The 22,000-nt window shown below is 46.8% G+C and overlaps 2 protein-coding genes and 1 long non-coding RNA gene across 4 annotated transcripts in view; 2 read left to right on the forward strand and 1 right to left on the reverse strand.

Annotated features, from left to right (window-relative positions):
• LOC144098738 (ubiquitin-like modifier-activating enzyme 1) overlaps window positions 1–8,800 on the forward strand; it is a 58,682-nt gene extending 49,882 nt beyond the window's left edge. Inside the window, 10 exon segments of the mRNA XM_077631578.1 lie at window positions 83–221; window positions 223–277; window positions 1,104–1,115; window positions 1,118–1,371; window positions 1,856–1,918; window positions 1,920–1,961; window positions 2,752–2,835; window positions 3,030–3,130; window positions 6,438–6,599; window positions 8,662–8,800. Of these exon segments, the coding sequence (XP_077487704.1) occupies window positions 83–221; window positions 223–277; window positions 1,104–1,115; window positions 1,118–1,371; window positions 1,856–1,918; window positions 1,920–1,961; window positions 2,752–2,835; window positions 3,030–3,130; window positions 6,438–6,576 (889 nt within the window). The 3' untranslated portion in view covers window positions 6,577–6,599; window positions 8,662–8,800.
• On the reverse strand, window positions 1,321–21,211 carry LOC144098737 (uncharacterized). The gene is made up of 3 exons (XR_013307233.1): window positions 21,096–21,211; window positions 20,890–20,999; window positions 1,321–1,412 (listed from the first exon to the last, which is right to left on the reverse strand). It is a non-coding gene; the product is annotated as an uncharacterized LOC144098737 (long non-coding RNA).
• Window positions 14,218–22,000, forward strand: part of LOC144098734 (thioredoxin reductase 1, cytoplasmic-like) — a 29,360-nt gene continuing 21,577 nt past the window's right edge. The window contains exons 1-2 of one of the 2 annotated variants that reach the window (XM_077631575.1): window positions 14,218–14,550; window positions 16,877–16,937. In XM_077631575.1, coding sequence (XP_077487701.1) covers window positions 14,443–14,550; window positions 16,877–16,937 — 169 coding nt within the window. In that variant the 5' untranslated portion in view covers window positions 14,218–14,442. Of the gene's footprint in view, window positions 14,551–16,876; window positions 16,938–21,209; window positions 21,373–22,000 lie in introns of those variants that run through there. The other variant, XM_077631576.1, reaches the window with a different exon arrangement.

Consider the following 22,000-nt stretch of genomic DNA (forward strand, 5'->3'; position numbering starts at 1 on the left):
ATTTCAGACAAGGTGATACTTTGCTTCCCCTCCGGTATGTTCACATATGTTCCTTCACTCTATTCTGCCCCTTGAAATACAGACCTTTGCACATGGATTACGTGGTGGCTGCAGCCAACCTGCGGGCAGCCATGTTTGGCCTCTCAAAGTGCACTGACCGGGAAGAAATTGCCCGCATCCTCAAACTGGTCAATGTTCCACGGTTCGAGCCACGACAAGGAAGTGCGCATTGCCGTCACAGATGCAGAGGCACAACAGAATTCCGGCGGGCCCACCGGTGCGTCTGGCTCCTTGCCTCCTTCCCCTTACTTTGTTTCGTCCTAGCTGGAATGTCATGAAAGGGCATTTGGAGTCTGCCGGTGGCTCTGGCGGTGTCATGTTTGACATCAAACAGCTGTGCTTAGTATCCTTGAAGTGCTGTAGGTGATTAGCTTTAATAGGACAAGATCAAACTGTGGGAGTAATGGTGGCATCACTCATTTTTATTTCGTAGCAGTAATTAAATTATTTTCCACCTCGCATGTAGGAGGTTCGGGGTTCGATTCCCAGTGCCGCCGGGTACCTGCCAGTGATACAATGGGTACAAGCTTCCCCTGGCATGGTGCTCTGCTTGTTTGGGGGGAAATACTTGGGAAATGGGGCTGATTCCACCTTGTTTAAACAAAACAAAAAAATACCTTGCACCATGGTGCACTTTGGCTGCAGATGCCCTTGCACCATGAAGAATCATCATCATATTAAATTTTTGCATTGTAATTTATGCATATATTTGCACTGCATTAGCTATTACTGAACAGAGAAGTCAAGCCAAACAATGCTGTTTGTAGTGGTACCCATTTTTTTATGGCTAGCAATTCTGCAATTGCTTAGAGAGGGTTGTGGGGTGTAACCAAAGCAGTGGGAAATGTTTGTGATAGTCAGTATGTGTACAGTTTGCAATTTGGCATTCAAATGGGATTGCTGGTCTTCGTTGAATTTATGGCAATTGGTCATGCAGCTGCTCCTAAATGTTCATAGGAAAGTGTCACTTGGTCAGTCAGCAGGTGCTTGTAGCTGCTCATATAACATGGTCGCACCTGTGTTTCTCCTTTTGTGCTTTCCAGACCAGGAGAGGTTAATATCCTGCAGAAGGAGCTGCCCACACCGTCGTCGCTGGCGAGCGTGAAGCTGGCGCCGCTGGAGTTTGAGAAGGATGATGACACCAACTTCCACATGGACTTTATTGTGGCAGCCTCAAACCTGCGTGCGACAAACTACAAGATTTCACCTGCCGACCGGCTTCGCAGCAAGCTCATCGCCGGCAAGATCATCCCAGCCATTGCCACCACCACTTCGCTTGTCGCTGGCCTAGTCTGCCTTGAGCTGTACAAGGTGCTGCCCCCTCTCCATCTTTGTAGTGCTACCCAGTGGAGCTGAGAGAGAGAGCACAGTTAGGTGCTGACAACAGTGCTGTGTTTGTTAGTCTGTTCAGCTGTCTTGTTCTCTGCTATGAGGTTTAGTAGCAAGATGGGGGAGGGAAATGTAATCGGGGGGTGGCAGAGACCTGACCGAAATGATGGGGCATATTTTGCAGGGATTGGGCATGTGTGGCTACCACTCAAATGTAATTGAACACCATGGCCTTCTCATTGCCCTCCAAGGAAGCATTGAGACGAGAGCGGTTAGCTCTACTACGCATTACGCCAGAGCCCACCTGGGCATTGAGGGGGAGCTCTCAGCTGCATCTTATCATGACTCTGACCTCGTTTACCGTTTTAAGAATATCCTATAGAAAAGTGGAGCCATGAGTGCATCTGTGCCTTTTTCTTTCCTTGTTTGTGACTAAAACCTAGCTCATATTCACTCTTGGTTGCAGCTGATTCAGGGGCACAATAAGCTGGAGCTGTACAAGAATGGCTTTGTCAATCTGGCACTGCCATTTCTTTGGATTCTCAGAACCTGTAGCCGCAAAGAAAATTAAGGTAAGACCTCTTCTCTGTACTAGCATGGGGAATGTGTCCAGAGATGATAATGGGAGCATGGTGCATTTCCAAGAACAGTGTGGTGCACTGCACTCGCTGCCTGGTTTTCAACATTTGCAAGCAGAGAGTAATAATGTTGGCGGTATGTGGAGTTTTGCATACCAAAGGGGTACATGAGCAATGAGAGACTGTTGGGCACGGCTCTGGATTGATCTTGCCTACCTGCGGTTCTTAGCATGCACTGATATCGCATCGAAATGCAAGATGCACTTGTGTGTGGTGGAAAGTTAAGTTACTCTACGGGTTACGATCCCTAGGTGGTCAAAATTGCTCTAGAACCCTCGACTGCGGTGCTTCGTTCCCTGTTCTTTCACTCTCTTCTCATTCCTTCCCTGACGGCACAGTTGAGGTTTCTACGATGAAGCGAGGAGTTACAGCACCCTTTTTTTACCTCAACAACCACCTCTTGTCAACGAAATGCAACCGCCGCGGCCAGGACTCGATCCTGCATCCTTGGTTTCAGTGGCAGACCACTGAGCCACCATGGTGGCAGGTGGAGAGTAGTAAACGAGCAAAGCTGGTGCAAGCCTGAATACGCATAAACCAGCTAAGCAAGCAACAGGCAAAGCAGATTCATTCAGCACAGTTTCAACTTTGCATCCTTTGTGTAGAGGCCTTCCTCTGGCCAGTCTGCGCATGCACTATAAGTTATTGCCTGGGTGTCCTGTGCTCTGTCTGTATCCCCTGCGTTAGCACCGTGACTGAGTTCTTCCTCCTCACTTCCCAACAGTATGGTGACCAAGAGTTCACTCTCTGGGACCGCTTTGAAGTGAAAGGGGAGATGACCCTCCGAGAGTTCATTGACTATTTCAAGGTAGGTACTGTTCTGTCCCTTCCCAGGCCCATTCTTCTATTTTGTGGCATAGCAGAGTTGATTTTTCGCCCAGTTGATGGTAATTAACAAGGGGGGGGGGGGGGGGGGGGGGGGGGGGGGGAATAGTCATGGTTAGGACAAGGGCACAGGAGGAAACAAATGAGATGAGCATTTGTGTATCTTGATTTTTGCAGAACGAGCACGGCCTCGAGATCACCATGCTGTCCCAGGGAGTCTGCATGTTGTACTCATTTTTCATGCCTCCTGCCAAGGTGGAGGAGCGTCTCAAGCTTATGTGAGTGTTGTACCTGGTGTCAGTAATGAAACAGGCTAACTGAAGTTCAGCACAGTCGTGTGTTTTAAAAAAAATTGCTTAAATATGGGTTGCATAGTGAGAGCAGGCTTGCACTGTCAGTAGTTGCACAATAGCAGAACAAACGCAGGAAGATGGGCATTGTCCGTATAGTTTTTAGAAGGAGACTTCCTTTTCTTCTGTGGTGGTTTTGTAGGGTTGTGGGGATATTAGAACGTTGCAGGTACCGAAGCGAGTAAGGTGATATTTCGGGCTTCAGAGTCAACACCAGTATTCAAAAGTGTCAAATATTTTCGAAGTATTTCAAAATTCGGTAAAATAAGTTGTTGGAAAATGCAGTCAACTTCCCACACGATTGCACTACTATGGATGTCTACATGCGTTGTGCACGCAACATGACAGCCGCATCCTTCGGCTGCTGCACTATTCAGCGAGTCATCGACAAGCACACGTGATATACGGGACAAAACCCAGAAGCCAAAAGCAAACGCCATGGCAGGAGTTGCGATGCATTTGCCGCACACAAGGCCCAAAACACTTAAGATGAGAGAAAAGATTGAAGTACTACTGACAGACCAGATGCAAGCGTTCAGTCGGTGCCGTTGGATGCCAACTTCAAAGCCAGTGATGCCTTTCTTTTGGTTTTCATGTAACGGAAGAATGGCCGTGGCCTCTTTGCAGGGGTACGAACGTGCAATCACGTGTGTGCAGTTCGGTGACATGACCGTATGCTATGCGAATGAGGGTCGGGAGAAACTGCTGATGCGTGTGAAATTTCGGCCATGGCTATGCACTGACTCTAGGATGAGTGATTTGGTGCCCTGCAAACCTGGCACATGAATCACGTCCAAAATTTGAGTTTCATCTGTTGAAATTTAAAAGTGCCAGCCTACGAAGAATTGTTTGGTAAGGGCACGAGACTGATGCTAAGTGCACTTTGGCTTGCTGCTGATTGAACATTGGCAGACGCAAGCTTGAAGGCATTTATTTTTATTTTTCCAGTTGCCTTGCTGAATTTTTCAAACTGTCTTGAGGTGTATGCTACTGAGCTATAACAAATTGCCTCTTTTTTTTGCTACATTTGCAGTCTCAAACTATTCGCTTCTTATTTACTTCAAACTGAAAATTCACTTTTGGCATGTACCTAATATTTTTTGATACAACTCTTAACAGTGTGAATATGCTTGCAGCATGCTCATCCAGAAAATCCGTACTGTGCATTACAGGCTTATAGTAGTAACCCTGTATTATTCATGTTCTTGTCTTGCAAATATCTGCGAGTGGGCGGTTTCATTGAGTAATGAAAGTCTCTTAGTGATACATTGAAGTAATGCTCGTGGCTGAGCGGTGCCATAAATAGCCACTTGCACCACTTTTAGTGGGATAGCATTAGAGGCCCCGTCAATGAAAAAAAAAACTCGTCCTTTTGTCTCTTAATCCCCTGGACTGGGAATGACGTCAGTGGACCAGAAGTGACGAACTATACATCTCTATGTAGCTTCATTTCGTCCATTTCGCCACCACTGGACACAAGGGAAACATAGAACCACCAGCTAGAGGACCCAAAGAGGTGTCTGGTTGTGTGCAGACAGGCATGGGGAGGTCTGCAAACACAGCCATGAAAGAATGACATAAAGCTTTATGTGTATAAAGGCATCACCAGCTTCCAGTGCTATCGGCGAGCCAACATGCGTAATTAGGTGTCCCTGTGATTTTTCTGTTTGGGTGTTGCTTGAAACATGGAATCCGACCGAGTATGCATTTAGAACAGAACCCCACTTAGTAGTAGGGATGCCTGTCCTCAAAATTGAGCTTGCACTGTGGATATGGTGGGAACAGCAAGTGAATCTCCACTGCATTTATGCAGACGGATTTTGGTGTTCTAATCTGGATCCGTCCTAGCCCTTGCTTTGGAACATCCACAGTGGTTTGCATCAGTAATTTTTTTGTGTGTTTTCTCATATATCAAATTTCTTTAAAATTTCATAGCCTCATTTTCGTTAATCTAGCAGATCAGGTTAGCTGTTTTGTATGGCGGAGTCAGATTCTCATCACACTGAGAAAGAACTGCATATTTGGTGTTTGTGGTTAGACATGACAGGCTGCTTTTTCGTTACGATAGATGTGCTGAAATTAAGGGCTTTAGTGTTGCTTTGTTTTTAAGCACCCTGCTTTTGCAGGTACAATCTTCTACCATGTTCTTGTAAAAGCAAGAATTTTATCGTGGCAGGAGAAACGCCATTTCATCAGTATTGACTCATCAGCTTCCTTCGTAGCTTGTATGGATGCACTTGAGTGGATGCTAATGAGTAATTACTCTGTTATGTATCTTCTACTACACCTTGGGGGATTCCCCTAAACATTGGACTATTATTTGCTGTTATCAAGCCCTTTTATTTTTTTAGAAGCATGAACACTACTTTATTCACGCTAGTCAAGAGATTTGTCTTTATAGTGCAGCACAGTTTCCACGCAAATTTAAATAAACAGTTGTCACTTGGGAAAGTATGCATGCACAGTTAAAAGAATAAATATTATATATGACTGGTAAGATGCTTGCATGGGGCAGAAACTACAGTTCAGTAAAGCTCGTTCATTTGAATTTCACGGGGGGTGCAGACGCAGTTCGAATTACCTGAAGTTCGAACTGACGAAAACGAACAGAATGTGCGGTGCACTGTGATTGGGAAGCAGTTGGGTAGGGAGGTTAGCCTATTTTAGTGTTAGAAAATATTCAGTCGCCACCTTTTTTTTTTGTTAAGGTGGGCAGTGTTCAGGGCGCATCAACTTGTGTGCCGGAGGTGCGAATAGTGTGCGATCGCTTATGAGCATGGTCGCAGGGCTGGAAAATGCTTGATTGCAGTCACCATGCCACCGCCAGCACAGAGATAGGCTCCTCTCCGTCTCCCACCTCTCACCCATTTTAGCCTCTCCACATCTCTCTCAAAGAGATGACTCAGCCTCACAGGAGCATTTCTTGGTTAGCCGCGTGCCCAGGCTGCTCAGGCGCGTCAACATGTAGTTTGAATTACTGGTGGCACAACCCATTCATGTTCGAATTGACGGGCTATATTTTATGTAGACTCCAGTGGAGCGTGGATAGACCAAATCATGCATTTCGAGTTATCCAGAAATTCGATTTAGGTTTGCATTAATGTGCTTTCACTGTGTAGTGTCAACCTTTTTGTTGCTTTGTGATCTTCTTGAGAGCTTCTTCGGTGAAGCTGCAGTGTTTTCGGAGTTGGCTAGGTAATTGCTTTGCTTTTATTTCTTTTTATCCCTGCTACAGCATGAGTGAGGTGGTGAAGAAGGTGTCCCAGAGGCCGATTGAGCCCCACGTGCGTGCGCTAGTGTTCGAGCTCTGCTGCAATGACAAGGATGGGGAAGACGTCGAGGTGCCCTACGTGCGCTACCTGTTGCCCAAGTGACCACGGTCCAGCTGCATAGGAAGGTATGCCTGTGTGTGCATTTCATGTCAGGCATAAAATAATGATAGCATCAGCTGATGCTATCGCGGATACGCAAAACCTTCGAAGGACCGCGTGGCGGACTTGAGCAGAGATGCCCGTGATTAGAATAGCGGCGTAGCAGTTAAATTAGGCGGCAGTTTTTTTTTTTTCCAATGTGACTCCCAGAAATAGACAATGGTTTTGTAATTATCTCATTAATTTGCTTATTCATGTCAAAACTAATAGCATATTTGAAATCAACTCAAAAAACTTGAGAGGACTATACAGTTTCATCAGGAGTAAACCAAAAACAAGAAAGTTAATGCAGTCAAGAAAAGGACTTGCGCTGAAGGAAGGTGTCAGCACACAAATGTGCATCTGAAAACAGGCAGCAGGCGTGGAGAAAGGGCCAAGGGGGGTGAAAAATGTCACTCAGATTACATGCTTGAGGCTTGTTTGTCATTTCCATGTGCGAATGGGCATGCTAATATTTTATATCATCCCCCATGAAATTTAGTTACCTTAGTTTTTTGTCATTTTCTCAGTGTGAATTTCGGACTCCTGTCAAGTTAGGAAATCGAATATCTCAATATCTATTGAGGATAGAGAAATTTTTTTCAGCATGAAGTCTGATATTTGTAGCACACTATGTTGCAAGTAGATTTCTTAACTTTCTCTGAAATTTTTTAGAATGGCATTTTGTACTACCACTGTGTTGGCATGTTTTGACCATGGAAATGAAATCTGATTTAAAAAAAATTATCATCCAGTCAAAAAACTGCTTGCAGCATAGTGTTTCTTATTCTTTCTGGTATCTAGCAATGTATAAATAGTAAGGTTTTGGTGAGCGGTTATTTTCCTGTAATTGCACACTTTAGTGCATTGTTTTTAATTATCTTAAGCGCTAATTGATCCGCAAAAAAATAACAGTATTTTTGAAATCTGTACAAGAAAACTGCATAAGCTTGCAAAGTTTTATTAATTTTGGTTGGAAATTAAGGAAAACTGCTTCAAGACCAGCGTCCCCCTTTAATGGCAAAGTGGAGATGGAAATCTCCCTCTCCACTTCCAAAGGAGATGCAATATTCGCATTTTCCACACCTTCGATGGCACAAGCTGTAGTAACGTTATATTGTTGCATTATATTCATGTAACTATGGCAGTTTAGTACAATTTTTTTCTTTCAGTTCTGGTTTCGACAGCTGTACTGTAGCAACGATGTCATAGCTGGGGTTGAGATCACATAAGGCATACAAAATTTCGATAATGTAATTGTGGGTTCCCGCTATGTCGTTCCTGATCTGTAACGGGCTTGTGTGCTTGCACATGGACAGTTGCGGAGAATTAAAATGACGAAGCAAAGATATCACATTGCATGACCTCAATCTCAGCTCTCACATCATAGCTTCAGCTTTACTGTTGGAACTGAAACCAGTGCTGCTTGAGAGAAAAAAATTGAGTTATAAATGATTTACAAAGCACGGGGGAATTCCACGTGGTGATCGATGTTTACTTAAAAAAAAATATGGTGTCCCCACACTCCTTCAGCTCTGTAATGCCCGTTAAGTCAAATGTCGTGTAAAAATGTTAATTTCCATTTTTGCTTGCAGAATTAGGTGAATTGCATAAACCTAATTAAAGTATTTTCCTGTATTTTCAATATATTTCTCATATCAATCGAACTGCTGGCTGCCAGAAATGCAGAGGATGCCTGCAGAAAGCTAACTTGGGCAGCATAAGTCTAAAATTTCCGTGGTTGTAGTGCTGCATGGTCAAATTGTAAAGGATTTTTTAATTTTTCTTAGTTTACTCGTACACCTGCGATTTTTTTTCCTTTGACTTTCAGAAATCGTCAAAATCTCCCAGTTTTTTTACCTTTCTGCAATAAAGGGGCCATTGGGGGTGAAATCTTAGACGTAAATAACCTTAAATTATATGCGAACAGGGAGGTTCTTGCATGTGGAGTAAGCATGAAATAATGCACAGTATTTGCAGTTTTCTCTTCTTCAAAAGATTGGTACAGCTTGCTTGCACTCTAATGTCATTAACTCTGTTCTCTTTCAGTTGGTGGAAATGGCACCGGTGCCCACTTAGCTTGGTTTCTCATGGCAGGACCTTCTCTCTGAAAGCTAGTGCCAGCGTTGTGTCCATCTCTGCTCTTGTAACCATTTTCATGACCAGCCTCTTGTTTTTTGTATTTATATATTGATACCAATTTCTTCACCAGTGATGCCGCAGCTCATGGCACTGCTTACCTTCTCTTTTTGTTGTTTAGGAACTGTGGAGTTTCAAAAGTGCTTGTATGGAATAAAGAATGAAGTTGATTGAATGTGTAAATTTTTTAATGAGGCAATAAGTGTAGTGTACGTTTGGAAACGTAAAGACTTGTGAGGGTCATGCTTGCAACTTTTTTTTCTTTTGCTAAAGACAATAAATTTCCATTGAAATTCCATTTTTTGTGTTATGTGGTGCTGATCTTGATCTGTTTTTTTCTAGCTAGTGAATTTTCACTGGCGTCGAATGGTGACAAATTTGCTTCAAGGAGTCTTTCTCAGATGGAAGATTTGTTTTAACAGGGAAGTATTGATATCAAAGGAAGTGGGCCAGCTACAAGAAATTCACAGCAAGTTGCTGCATCACATGCGCCATGGCATATTTGGATTATCCTGGTGAACGGCCGAATTTAAGCGTGAACCCACAGGGGAGGCGCTACACCTCTTAAGCTTCTCACTAGCCTTTTTGTGCAGCCTTCAGTTCAAATACAAAAGTTAAGGTGTTTAGCAGCAGCGTGAACATTGGTGTCAAGTTGCAAGAAACAACTTTTCATCTCGTGCACACGCAAGGTGCATGAAGTTGTCTGGGTCTCGGTAGTCTAAATGGTCCTTCGCAGATAAGTGGTGACATTATGGCACAGTTATCTGTACGTGCTTCGCTTCATATTAGAAATGGCCATTTTTTGCAAGAGGAATGCGCCTTACCCCCTACTGTTCCGCTGCTGGGAGGTGTGCGCTGCATCCACACTGGCGATTTTGACACCTGGAAGTGCAAGCGCTTGACTGAGCTTTCTCATCAGTGGACGTTGTACTGTGTGCTACCAACCTAAATGTGTAGTGGAAGGATCCAAACCACTGGCTGCCTTTGCCTACAGTTCGACCTTTCTCATACTTCAGTCTGCCACGGTGCTCCATGTACACAAGATTTTTGGCTTTACTTGGAGATGTGCTGCTTGGTTTTGGCATAGTAGCAGAGGACTGTACAGTGGCATTGTGTATGCTAGTCCTTGATATTGAGCCTTTTAGCCGTTTATGTTGTGTAAACTGTCTGAGCCATAAAATTTTTTATGCCGGTGGCAGATGTGTTGTTTTCATCAATGCGCCAGGAACGTAACAGAAGGGATGAGAAAAGTTTATTTCGGAGCCAGAGTTGTCTTGCTAGCTTGAAAGATTTCAAAAAGGGGCCTGCCTAGTGCAGTTACCGGTTTTTTGCATGGTACGGTTTGAAAACAAAGCCATTTCATCCTGCAGTGAGTTAGCTTGACATTTAGACTCTTCCACTTGTGGCCGATTCTCGGGCGCAGAAAAAATGTGACCAGGTTAGTGCAGTTGTGAAAGTAACTGCGTTTGTGCCCACTGCCTATTGTCTGGAATGGTGGATTCTAGTGTAATTTGAGAATAGCCTGGAAGTTTTCAAAAATATGGGAGTTATGGGCCTTGGCATATAGGCTGTGCTGTGTGGCACTACTCTAAGCCAAGCAATCTGACTGCATATTGAAACTGGTGATGCTACATTGCCTGTGCACCTGAAAGCTGCTGTGGCCACTTTCAGCTGTGGAAGCACTGAATAAGGAGTATATGCAAACAGATATTCCTTGCTGCCTCCCCTTGTGGGTCAAGTTTCCTGCTGTATTAAATAGCGGTGTGTGTATGGTGGCGGTGGTACCTTGATTTCGATGCAAAGATTTGAGGACTTCTTAATGCTCCCTCTGACATTGGAATGGGACGTGTGGCCCTTCGGGTAAAGCGTTTATAGTTCTGTGCTTAACCACAGTCTTGCTGTTCATGTATGTACCAAGGCATCGTATGGTCGAGTTGCTTGGATCTGTAGACTGCCAGAGTACTACAGCGCCCATCATCGTGCTGACATCGAGGCACTGTTTAGACCACGTCACTAATGTGCAGCTGCATGGATGTACTATTCAAAGGGGATCGCGAAAGAGTTCAATATACCAATAATTCAATCTGTACAATAGCAGTAGGTAAGCTTGTGTCACCTAGAAGCGAGGATACATTGCAAGGTCTAATCCTATTCGCATCTAAGCTACTGCTGCCGGTGCTTGGGAACTAGCCATTTCCGTTCCCAAGATATCTAATCCTGTTAACAGTACACCATGAACAGAATAGCCACTGATTAAAATTGAAGTGTAATTGGTTTCCGCAGCGCCTTCGGGTAGCAAAGAAGGCCACTGCTATCATATGTTTGCTAGGCGTTATGTGGGCTTCACCTCATGACACGCTCTGCGAGCGCATCGTCGCGCGGTTTCATAGCGCTACCAGGAGGTATTACGGCGGCCGCGCAGGCGACCTGTCTCCATGCTTGGAAAGTGAACAAAGAGCTCTGTTAGAAGCGTTACTGGGTACTACATGACTTTCCTATTCTTTTATGCGTAATTTATAAGGTGATAATCCATGTGTTCGATGTAGCCAATATTCATAAATCACTGGGTTGATTGATTTATTGTTGCTGTCGGACAGTCTGAACATCCCCTTGAAAATCTTAGGCATAAGTATAACTGATTATCAAACTCCAATTTCCTTCAATTATCAAGGTTATCTTCAATTATCAAGTTTATCAAGCTCCTATTTGCGGTCTGCAGTAGCGTTACCGCGATTTACATTTCCCACATGTCAACTAAAACGCGAAAACCCAACTTTGAAGCCTGTCTGGAATAGGAGTGGTGCGTTCGCGGCCGTCTACCCCTCGACTAGTCAACTGGTCTCACAAGCAGGTCCGTCGCCGAAGTTCATCTCTCGCATTCTTGTGCTGTAGCCGCAGTGCGCCTACATGGTTGCATGTGATACGGTGCGGACGTATACAAAGGGTTTTTTTTTTTTTCGGGTAAAATTCGATTTTACTCTTTCACTTCTTTATGCCTTCCCTTACGGCGTGGTTCAGGTGTCCGCCGATATGTGAGACAGATACTGCGCTGTTTCCTTTCTCGAAAAAAAGGCAATTTTAAATTTACTCGATTCTTGCAGCCCACACCATATCCTGCGTAGGTTTCTTGAAAATCAGTCTGAAGTCGATTTCAACCCTTAGATGGGCCCCCCAAGGACGTGTTCTCGAGCTTGCCAAGCTACAAGAACTGCATGGGCAGTAGCTGATGCATAAGTTTTGCCAGGACAGTGTTGTTAGTTAAATGTCGATTCTTTTAATCCTCTTTTAAAAATTTTTTTCAAGGCGTTGCTTGTAATCGGAGATGGTCGAAATGGATTTTTGAAGTGCGAGAAGCAGGACCACAGGTATGATCGGAAGCCTCGTATTGCACCCATGGTGGCGAAGCCCTGCTACAAAGATGCTGCACGTTGAAAATGACCGCTTAAAATGTGACCTTTTAGAATATTATCTAGAGGGAAAGCTCGCGCCACCGTCTATGCGAGTAAAGGGCACTTCATCCACCGTGGGAATGCCGGGAAGATAGCATGGCATACTTGTCCTGGCCCTAAAACATGACTACGACTGCAGAAATAAATTTTCGCAAAACATGCATTGTAAGGGAGCGTTACAGCTAGTATGTCCTGTAATAAAAATATGCTTACTGTACATTGCAATAAATGAACAGAAAAGCAAGCCGGTCCTGAATTTGATCATGGCTAGAGAGGGCTGTCTCTTCATGCCACCAAATGTAGCCAATCGTGGAAAATAATTTTTTGCGTTTAACAGACGCGCTCTTTACAGCTGATATTCTTTCAAATAAAATGTTAGCGCATAAAATGCTGTACTTTCGAAGCTTCTGTTTTTGCATTGTAAAAAACAAACGTTCCGAGCCCCCGCTTTTCTATGAGAAATCGTAGTTTGCGCGCACTAAGTGCCCGCTCTTGACGTCCTGCCGCTGCGCTTACAGATTTTGCCAAGAAAAACGAATTATGAAGCGCAAACCTTTCCTGCCACAAGTTATGTGACAAGTGCAACATGCGGTTATTTGCGTGAATTAATGCATGTATGTGGAAGGCATTCCTGCATGCCATGCGTGGCCACCGCCAGTCTTCGAAATGTACCAAACGCAATCCTCGTACAGTACAGTTGCGCTTGTCGAAGTACTTTGCGCTTTTAAAGTGTCTCTGAGACTCCTACGAGAAATGTGCGGAGTGGTCACAGCAGCAGACTGCCGAGTTCTCAGTTCACACACACACACACAAAAAAACTTGTTCCCTTCTTTCACATTCCAATGCACAGGTAGCACGGTTCCCACTGAGCAAAACACAGCTTGCTGCGTAAATGGTTCCAGTGAGGGGGCAAACGCAGACACTGCGCTCAGCTCGCTTCGAGTCAAGCGCCTTCGGATCCCAAATGAACTGCGCGCGTAGCTGCACTACGCAACAACTGAGTGCATAAAGCTTAAGTAAAACTACTCTACACTGGTGAAAACGAAACTGAAGAGCCAAAGAAAATCCAATCCGTAGAATAGTCAACAAGCCACTAGATGTCAATCCGATGTGCTGTCTTCCCGGCATGCCTGGGGCGTTCATGATGGATGAAAAGAAGTAGTAGCTCTATGAAAATAAGAGTCGCCGTCTTTCCCTCTAGCTAGTGTACGTAGAAGAAAGTCTATGATATCGAATGAACATTTTCGCAGCGCACGAAGACAGTTTCAGGTCAGGTGCGCAAGTATGGGGATGGTGTTCTCGGAGGACGACGTAGTAAGAAAGAGGGAAAAAAAATGTTCGTTTCCATAAAGCGTGTCTTGATGGAACCTATTTCTAGACGATTGATACGAAAATAATTATTGAACCAAAAATAGAGCAATATCTGTCCTGCAAGAAAACAAGTGCAAATAGTCTAATATTTTCGCTAGGAACAATAGCAAAAAAAAAAAAACGAATTATGCCGACTTTACCCCACCATCCCGAGTTCCTAAACAAATAAAACCCGAAAACTGAGAGCCCTCAGTGCACGGAAATGAACTTCGTTTTTCCATTCTGGTTACGCCGAAAAAGCTCGCTTCATAAATCGCACAGTCTGGTAAAAACCATCAGAGCGTTGTTTCATCCAGGTGGATATTGCGAGCTGCAAAACAAGTTTACGGCTGTTACTTGGCGCCTGACTTTGTGTTGGTAGTAGTAGCTCTATGCTTTGAAGAATGGCAAATGCTCCTTACAGGTTGCGGCAGTCAGTCATAGGTGGCGCGACAAGTTTGTACCCTTTTTTCTTATGCAATGACGTCAGTAATTGCGTAAATCTGACGTAGCGCTGACGTAAACTGCATGGTTGCCAGCGCTATGAATCATTGAACAGCGGAAGTAAGCGTGGGAATGTCGGGCGTGCCCCTGTTGGTTTCCCAGAGCTCGGGCCGGATGGCGCCACCGTCGTGCGCGATGCTTTTCGTTTTTCTAGGAAGATTGCAGCAACGGGGCGTACTTGTTCGCGTTTGCCGACTGCGCCAGCGCACCGTTGCTCGCAAACGTGTTTCGCGCGCGCTCTGCCGCGCCAGGGCCTATTCGCGGGCAGAAGTGTGGGGGAATTTCATTCATACTGGCACTTCTCGCCATGTCAGCCCGCTCTGCACGCGTTTAGTATCGCAGATTTGTGTGGCTTTCGCGGGCCGTGTACCGTGCTGAAGCGAGCACGATGCCGCCGATTCACAATGGCACCGACCCAAAGGACACAATAGAGAAGATTATCAAAGGGAACAAAGTGGTCATCTTCAGCGTTTCTGATGACCCGACATGCGCACAGGTAAGATTTTTTGTACAATAACATCGTGATTTTATTTGCTTACTTCCATTAGAGGTCGATTTCGTCAGAATGCTCCAACTCGGTACTAATTTGAAAGTTTGACCGTTTTGGCACTGCCGTTTAAGTGACTCCACATGTGCGGAAAATTGCCAACGGCTCCCGTCCAGCTTGGTTGTCTCGTGTTTTTAACTAGCTCAGAACAAATGGCGTATTAAGTTTTTGTCCCACTGAATGTTTCCGTAATGCGTGTCAAGCCTGACTGGTCGTAACTCAACATCCAGTATTGGTACCCGCGAATTGTGTGCATCGTACGTTGACATTCCAGGCCTGCTTAGTCGGTCTTTTCTTTGAATAACAAATTTTCGTTCAGATTTTTCGGCGGGCGTGAACATGTGTTGCAGATGTTGACAGTTCAGGCTAAAATGGAGCGGCGGGGTACGACAGCTGCGCCTTGTGTGCGCACGTATACTACTACGCTGTCCGAGCTCGGCGTTTCCGCCGCACCTTTTGCGACTGATTTGGAAAACGCGGTTATAAAATTGCGCAATGTCTTTTAAATGTGGCGTCCCGTTCGCCGGAATACGCTGTTATCTCAGAGCTACGGCTTAAAAAAATTGAGTTTTGACGCGGCCAGTGCTATATGTACAAAAGCGCACTGCGCGGTTCGCGAGAAACCCTTCAAGGACACTGCCGCGCACACGGCTTCTTCCTAGGGCTTGGCGCCGGGAAATCCTGGATCCGTCTGGCGCAGGCATGTTTGCTCCCTCTCCAAGAAAGGGTCGGTACGGCTGAATCATTAAAGCCGACACCGTCTGCGCTTGCGGTCGATGTAGAAACCGGTGCCCTTTCACTTAGTGCGCTGTCGACCTGTCGGCTCTTCCATTGAGTAGGCGGGCCCTCACTGTGCGTGTTCTGTGTTCATTTGTTCAGTAGTGGACAGCTACTTGACGTGACGTTGCTTCTGCACTGACTTGTCGTGTTTAGAATGGGCCAGCTAGCTTCTTGTTCTTTGCTTCGTGCTCGGTACACGCATAATAAATATCATTGATCATTCTCGTCGTGCAATCGATCTTCGCTGAAGTGCATGTTGCACGGTTACTTCGATTTGGCCTGAAAGTGTTCCTGCAAGTTGCCATAAAAGTATTAATCGCACATTAACAACAAACATATGTTGCCGCAATTCGGCAGTTTTGTATCGTTTATTGTTCCAGCAAGTCTTCAGCCGTCTTGTGCCCTGAACACGTTGAAAGCGACATGGAAGCACCAAATGTTTTTTTTTTTTCTGCACCCAATACACAACTTGAAGGGCTTATGTCGGTGATCAGCTGAGGCAAAAAAAGCACGCCGTCAGAAAGCACGCGAAACCATCCGTGTATCAAAACGCTGACACACGAAGAAAACAGCAACACATGTCCCTTTCGTGGCATAAATCGAGTTCTGTGAATTCTACACATTTCACCTGTTTGAATCTGCCGTGCCCCTAGCGCATTGGAAAGTGAGGTTCGTCTTCACCAAACGAAAATGTGCAGTGAAGAAAAAGGGAAAAAACTGCTGCCCCCTGGTTGGAAAAATAACACCCTGACACTAATAAAAACAGAATTTAAAAAATAGTTTCTCCCAGCCCCGGTACTCTCATTTTCACTTCACCTTCGACCTGCGTCCCCTTACAACGGGATTCTGGAATCTGTCCAAGGCGAGAGCTATGGCGCTTTTCCCTTCCTTATGAGTCCTAATTAACCTTTGCTTTGTTTTTTTTTCTATATTCATCCTGATTTCCCCATTCTTTTATTGGTTTCAATGACTGTTTGCCTGACACGAAGGTGCCTTCAAGCTCAGTGTCGACGCTGGGAAGTTAATAATAATAATAATTGGTTTTGGGAGAAAGGAAATGGCGCAGTATCTGTCTCATATATCGTTGGACACCTGAACCGCGCCGTAAAGGAAGGGATAAAGGAGGGAGTGTAAGAAGAAAGGAAGAGAGAGGTGCCGTAGTGGAGGGCTCCGGAATAATTTCGACCACCTGGGGATCTTTAATGTGCACTGACATCGCACAGCACACGGGCGCCTTAGCGTTTTGACTCCGTATAAACGCAGCCGCCGCGGTCGGGTTCGAACCCGGGTACTCTGGGAAGTTTGATGGCGAATTCCAGTTGGCGATCCGGAGAGCTGCTCTGGATCGCTGATTGTAATTCACCAAAACCTGGCCCGCATGGAGTTTTTTTTTTGCACGCGGCACGACTTCGCGCCGCATGCAAAATTGGTTCAAATGAGATTGGTGCAAAAAAAAAAAATGGTGCAAATAAGGTTGGCTTCTTATCTTTTCCAGACGAAGGAGCTCTTCAACAGCCTAAACGAGCCCTACCTGGCAATCGAGGTTGACGAAGACGGTGAGTTAGACGTTGAAGTTGACAGCAAAGTTTTCAGGTGTTTCTGGAGCTTATTTTGTTTGCTTGCATTTGCGCGAATTCGCACCTTCGGTACGCGCTGTGTCATACTCAAATCTGACAGAAGAAAAAGAAATGATGTCGGACAGCTTCCTCGTTTTGCTGAAGTGAAGATGAATGTTTATCTTGACCATAGAATTCCCTTTCGAAATGCAGCCAGCCTGTGTGGTCTGCGTTAGGTGATTGACTAACTCGATCGATCGATCAATTTATTTATTTACTTATTTATTGAAAAATGCGGATTGGTGCGCGTACCGTACTCGTGAGCCACTAGTAACTAAAAGCAGCCGTTCTGGCATTACTTGCGGTCGTTAAAGATACGATTCGTAGAACTACAGATTTCGCGTTACAGTGTCGCGTTCGATCACGGGGCGTGCGGGTGTTTGAAGAGTTGCGACCGTAGCATATGACGTCAACTATATCCGCCGAAGCCCACCGCAGCGATGTTGCACTTGAAACCTTGACCTTTAAACATGTGCTAAGCTCGTTCCGATATCTTTCCGTGCGTCGCCTTCGCCAGCGGCCGTTTCGTGACGAGCACGCGCGTCACACGCTTGTTTCTTGTACGTGCTATCTGTGACGTGCGGCGCGGAGATATGGTGCTTATCTCTTGCTTCCTGCATGGGCTATCTGTGCAGGATAACGCACGTGTAAGGTGGTGGACTGCGGGGAAGCTTTGTGGCGCCACTCTCCAGCTGCCTTTTAGGGTGTCATATGGAGTCGGGACACCGTTTCAGGCCTTTACCTTGCACGTAAGGAGAGGAGAGCGCGTTAATGATCCCGTGTATAAAATGTGAATGTAAAAAGTACATGCCGTTTTTTTTTTAATCTCCGGCCATCCTCATAAAACGTTATTCTATCAATGAAACGAGACCCTGCAGAACAAACCAAATACAGGTTGCGGAGACGGGTGCAGTATAGGGAATCTACGGCACGCCGGGCTCACGAAAGCGAAGTTGCCTTTTCCCGTAGCACACCGTGCGGCGCACGTCAGAGGCCTTAACGCGCAGTAAAAATATCGTCCATGTAAGGAAGGCCTGGCGCTTGTGGGAGTGCACTGTGCCGAGCTTCCGCCGTGTGAATTGCATTCTATCCTGTCGGAAAAAAGGAAATTTTCTGGAACGCCTGCGTAGACTTTTCGATCAACGCAGTGTTTGGCTACAGCTGTCGTTTTGTGCCGTGGTGTCCCGAAGGCCAACCACTGGATCGGCCGTCTCAAGCACGTGCGCGTGCGTATAGGAGGGGTCCGGTAAATTAGTATACATATCCGCTAGCACGTCTCCGGTGTGCTAAAAACGTCTGTTAACCATGTATGCGAGCCGTCCAGATTAGTGAACATTATTTTGACCCAGACCGTTGATTAGGCGACTTTCGTGTTTAAACTGCGTTCATATGCGTGACTTAAAAGCATGTTGAGGCGTTCTCGTAACGTGACACGAGTCAAGCACGTGATTAAGAGGCGTTCATATCACCGATGACAGTGGTTTATCTGACCGCATTATGCGATGACGTCATGCCACGCGGACGCCGACTATGAAATCTTCACGAGGGGGGGGGGGGGAGGGGGGGGGGAGGAGGAGAGACTTGCATTAACCGCTAACTCTGTAAAGCTTGCATGCTCACAGTGCTGCTTGCCAGTAGGTTTTTTGGCAAAACCGAATTCAGTTCGCTCACGGCTCATTAACCATTTCCGTGGTGGGCGTCCTTAGCGCTAGCTGAGGAAGGTTCGGCGATGGGGGGGGGGGGGGGGGGGGATCTTTAGTGTCCGCGCTCATGGATTTCTGCAAATGAGCCGTGTCTGGCACTGCGTGCAAGTTGTACATGTTCTGCCGTGCAGCTTTCTTTAACCTTGTTCGTTACAGGCTGCTATAAACTGCTTCCCAGAGGCCGACGCGAGGCCGTATGCTCAGTCCGCCTCGTTGACCTTGACACTCATTCGCGAGTTCGGTTTGCAAACGCGCGTTGTCGGTCCAGCGGATTTGCGTCTCGTGTCATTGTTAAAGTCATGCTTATGGTCACGGCGAGAACCTTGCCGAGACTGCTATCAACCATTTCTGCACGCGAATACGTGGAAGGTAGGTGCACTCGTTTAGTGCCCAAAGCCCCCGTCTGTGTTTCCGAAACACACAAAAATGAAAACTGCTTAGCGAAGTAAGCCTTTGGCAGTGCATCGTCGATTACATTACAGGATAGCGCGATCCACATTCCGCTTACGCAGGGGCCCAACTGCGCGTGCGGCGGGTATGCTAGAACCGTCATTCCACCCGCCGCGGTGGCTCAGTGGTTAGGGCGCTCGACTACTGATCCGGAGTTCCCGGGTTCGAACCCGACCGCGGCGGCTGCGTTTTTATGGAGGAAAAACGCTAAGGCGCCCGTGTGCTGTGCGATGTCAGTGCACGTTAAAGATCCCCAGGTGGTCGAAATTATTCCGGAGCCCTCCACTACGGCACCTCTCACTTCCTTTCTTCTTTCACTCCCTCCCTTATCCCTTCCCTTACGGCGCGGTTCAGGTGTCCAACGATATATGAGACAGATACTGCGCCATTTCCTTTCCCCAAAAACCAATTATTATTATTATAATTATAATTACTTGGGGCCGCCTGCTTTGCTGCGCAAGCGGTTCGCAGGCACATTCAGACGTTGTTGTCGGAGTTTTGCTGTAAAAGCATATATTGGGAGTGCTGTTACATGGATGCTCGCACGATAACTATGTAGGAGAGCCGCTCAATGCCATGGTCGTCAGTTTTCTGGTGCCGGCAATAGACAAACAACATGCGAAAAGGAAGTTTGCACGCTATAGTGCAACGCTTGCAGGACCATGACAACACACTTAATATCAAGCAGCGTGCCTTTATTCCTAGAAAGGCGATTTTCCTGGACTAGAAAGCCGTATGCAAATACTAAATATGAGGCGCTGTTTGGTAACAAAGGAAGTGGGTGCTTTCGAGGACGTACCACCCGTGGTCACGTGGTACAGGTGGTCCTTGGAGCAGGTGCGCACCTCTTCTACGCAACGGTAGAGAACGAAAAGTGTGGGAGTGCTTTAGGATGCGCACGAAGCGTGCGTTCGTTCAGGTTGGAAGAGTGGAGGCGGTATCGATTCTTGTCCCGCCCCCTTTAATGGCTGGCACCCGGAAATAAGTTCCTCGCTTGCACAGCGCGAAGAGTTGACGCAACGAGCGGGTCCCGATGAGGCAGCAACGTCGTGAACGGGTTGTGCTTTTTCTGTTTGTCTTGGTCTTTTAAGTCACGTTCCCGGCCAAGGCCACGCTGCGCCGCACGTCTAAACGAGATATATACGCTGGGTCCATTGCGTTAGCGCGCGTGCGCACTCAGCTGGGATTTCAAACTTGCTAGGAAGAAAAAAAAAGAACAGAAAAATTAAGCGCGCTGTCTGCTGGATGCGCGCCAACACGGGCAGCGAATAGAGGCGTTGGACGCAGTGCAGCTGCCTTTGGACGAAAACAGAAACTGGGTTGGGCCTTCCGATGTTGTTAGGCATCGGTAACTAAGGTCACCCGCTTCCTGGTTGCGAGAGAGCAGACCGGACCATTAATGGGCGTGGACCCTATTAACGACATGTTTGCAGTCAGGTGATAGAAAATAAGGCGGAGCTGTCGGCGGCAGGAAATGCTCGAAAGTTCCCTCGTACAGAAGAACGTATATATACTGTTGTAGGTGCGAACTGCCGACATTGCACACGATTCCGCAACTATAGCCGAAATGGCAAGCGTCCCGATGACTTACGCAAATACGTACCAAAAGTCTTCGAACGCTCGCGAACGGTCAGTATCGATCGGGTTTCATTCAGAAGCACTGAAAGCGAGAGCGAACACGCAAACGTGGTTCATTGAACGGTTCCTTAATTGCCCATATTGACCACTACAACACGTACACTTGGCGGCCGGAGCAAAGTCGTTTCCGATGACTTCCTCGCGTCCATGACGTCTCCGGGGCGGCCGTGACGTGACCGGCGTCGGCGTCGAACATGCGGTCGCCATGCACCTGCGCGCGTCAATGCTGTCACGAGGGCGGAGATGGGGTGTCGCGGGTTCGCGCACGCGTCGCCCGGACAACGTGTGCGGGGCTGGGCGTACCTACCGTTGTCGTCGGCAGGCGAGGAGTTGAGCGGCCGGGCCGTCGAGGATCGATGTGGCCGCGGTGGTGCTGGGAGCCTCGCGCGGTTTCTTGGCGGCTCGCCCGCGGCCGCCGGGCATGCCCAGGCTGCTCCCCGCCATCTGCTGCCATGTGGCCGTCGAGGAATACGCGCTGGACATTGCGCCGCCCCCGACGGCGTCTACCATCTGCTCGGACGAGCCCCGGCTCATGGACTTCGATGGCGCGGCCGGAGACACCGGTGCTTCTCGCGACGTCGCTGGTTAGAAAGGAAATCCTTTCGTACTCTGGTTTCGAGTTGTTTCGATAGAGCCTGTTGAGAGGTAGTATGACGAGCTGTGGTATCTTGCACGAAAAGGTTTAGAGGCACGCCCGACTTTCTCGCTGTATTCGTATGTGGGGCACTTATTGTGGCGTTGCTGATACACAAGCCCGTGTACAGTCGTGAGCAGTATTAGAGGGAACGAAGTTTGAGCGTTAATTTATTGATTACTCCATAATTATACCGCGGTAGCTCTGTGGTTAGCGCGTTCGGCTACTGATCCGGAGTTCCCGGTTTCGAACCCGACCGCGGCGGCTGCGTTTTTATTGAGGCAGAACGCTAAGACGCCCGTGTGCTGTACGATGTCAGTGCACGTTAAAGATCCCCAGGTGGTCGAAATTATTCCGGAGCCCTCCACTATACGGCACCTCTCTTCCTTTCTTCTTTCACTCCCTCCTTTATCCCTTCCCTTACGGCGCCGCGGTTCAGGTGTCCAACGATATGTGAGACGGATCACTGCGCCATTTCCTTTCCCCAAAAACCAATTATTATTATTATTATTCCATAATTATGTGACAAGCGCAGTTTTTCTGTTTTCTAATGTTGTAATAAATGTTTTCTATTTCCC

Source organism: Amblyomma americanum, chromosome 7 (assembly GCF_052857255.1).
Source record: "Amblyomma americanum isolate KBUSLIRL-KWMA chromosome 7, ASM5285725v1, whole genome shotgun sequence".
Classification (NCBI taxonomy): Eukaryota; Metazoa; Arthropoda; class Arachnida; order Ixodida; family Ixodidae; genus Amblyomma; species Amblyomma americanum.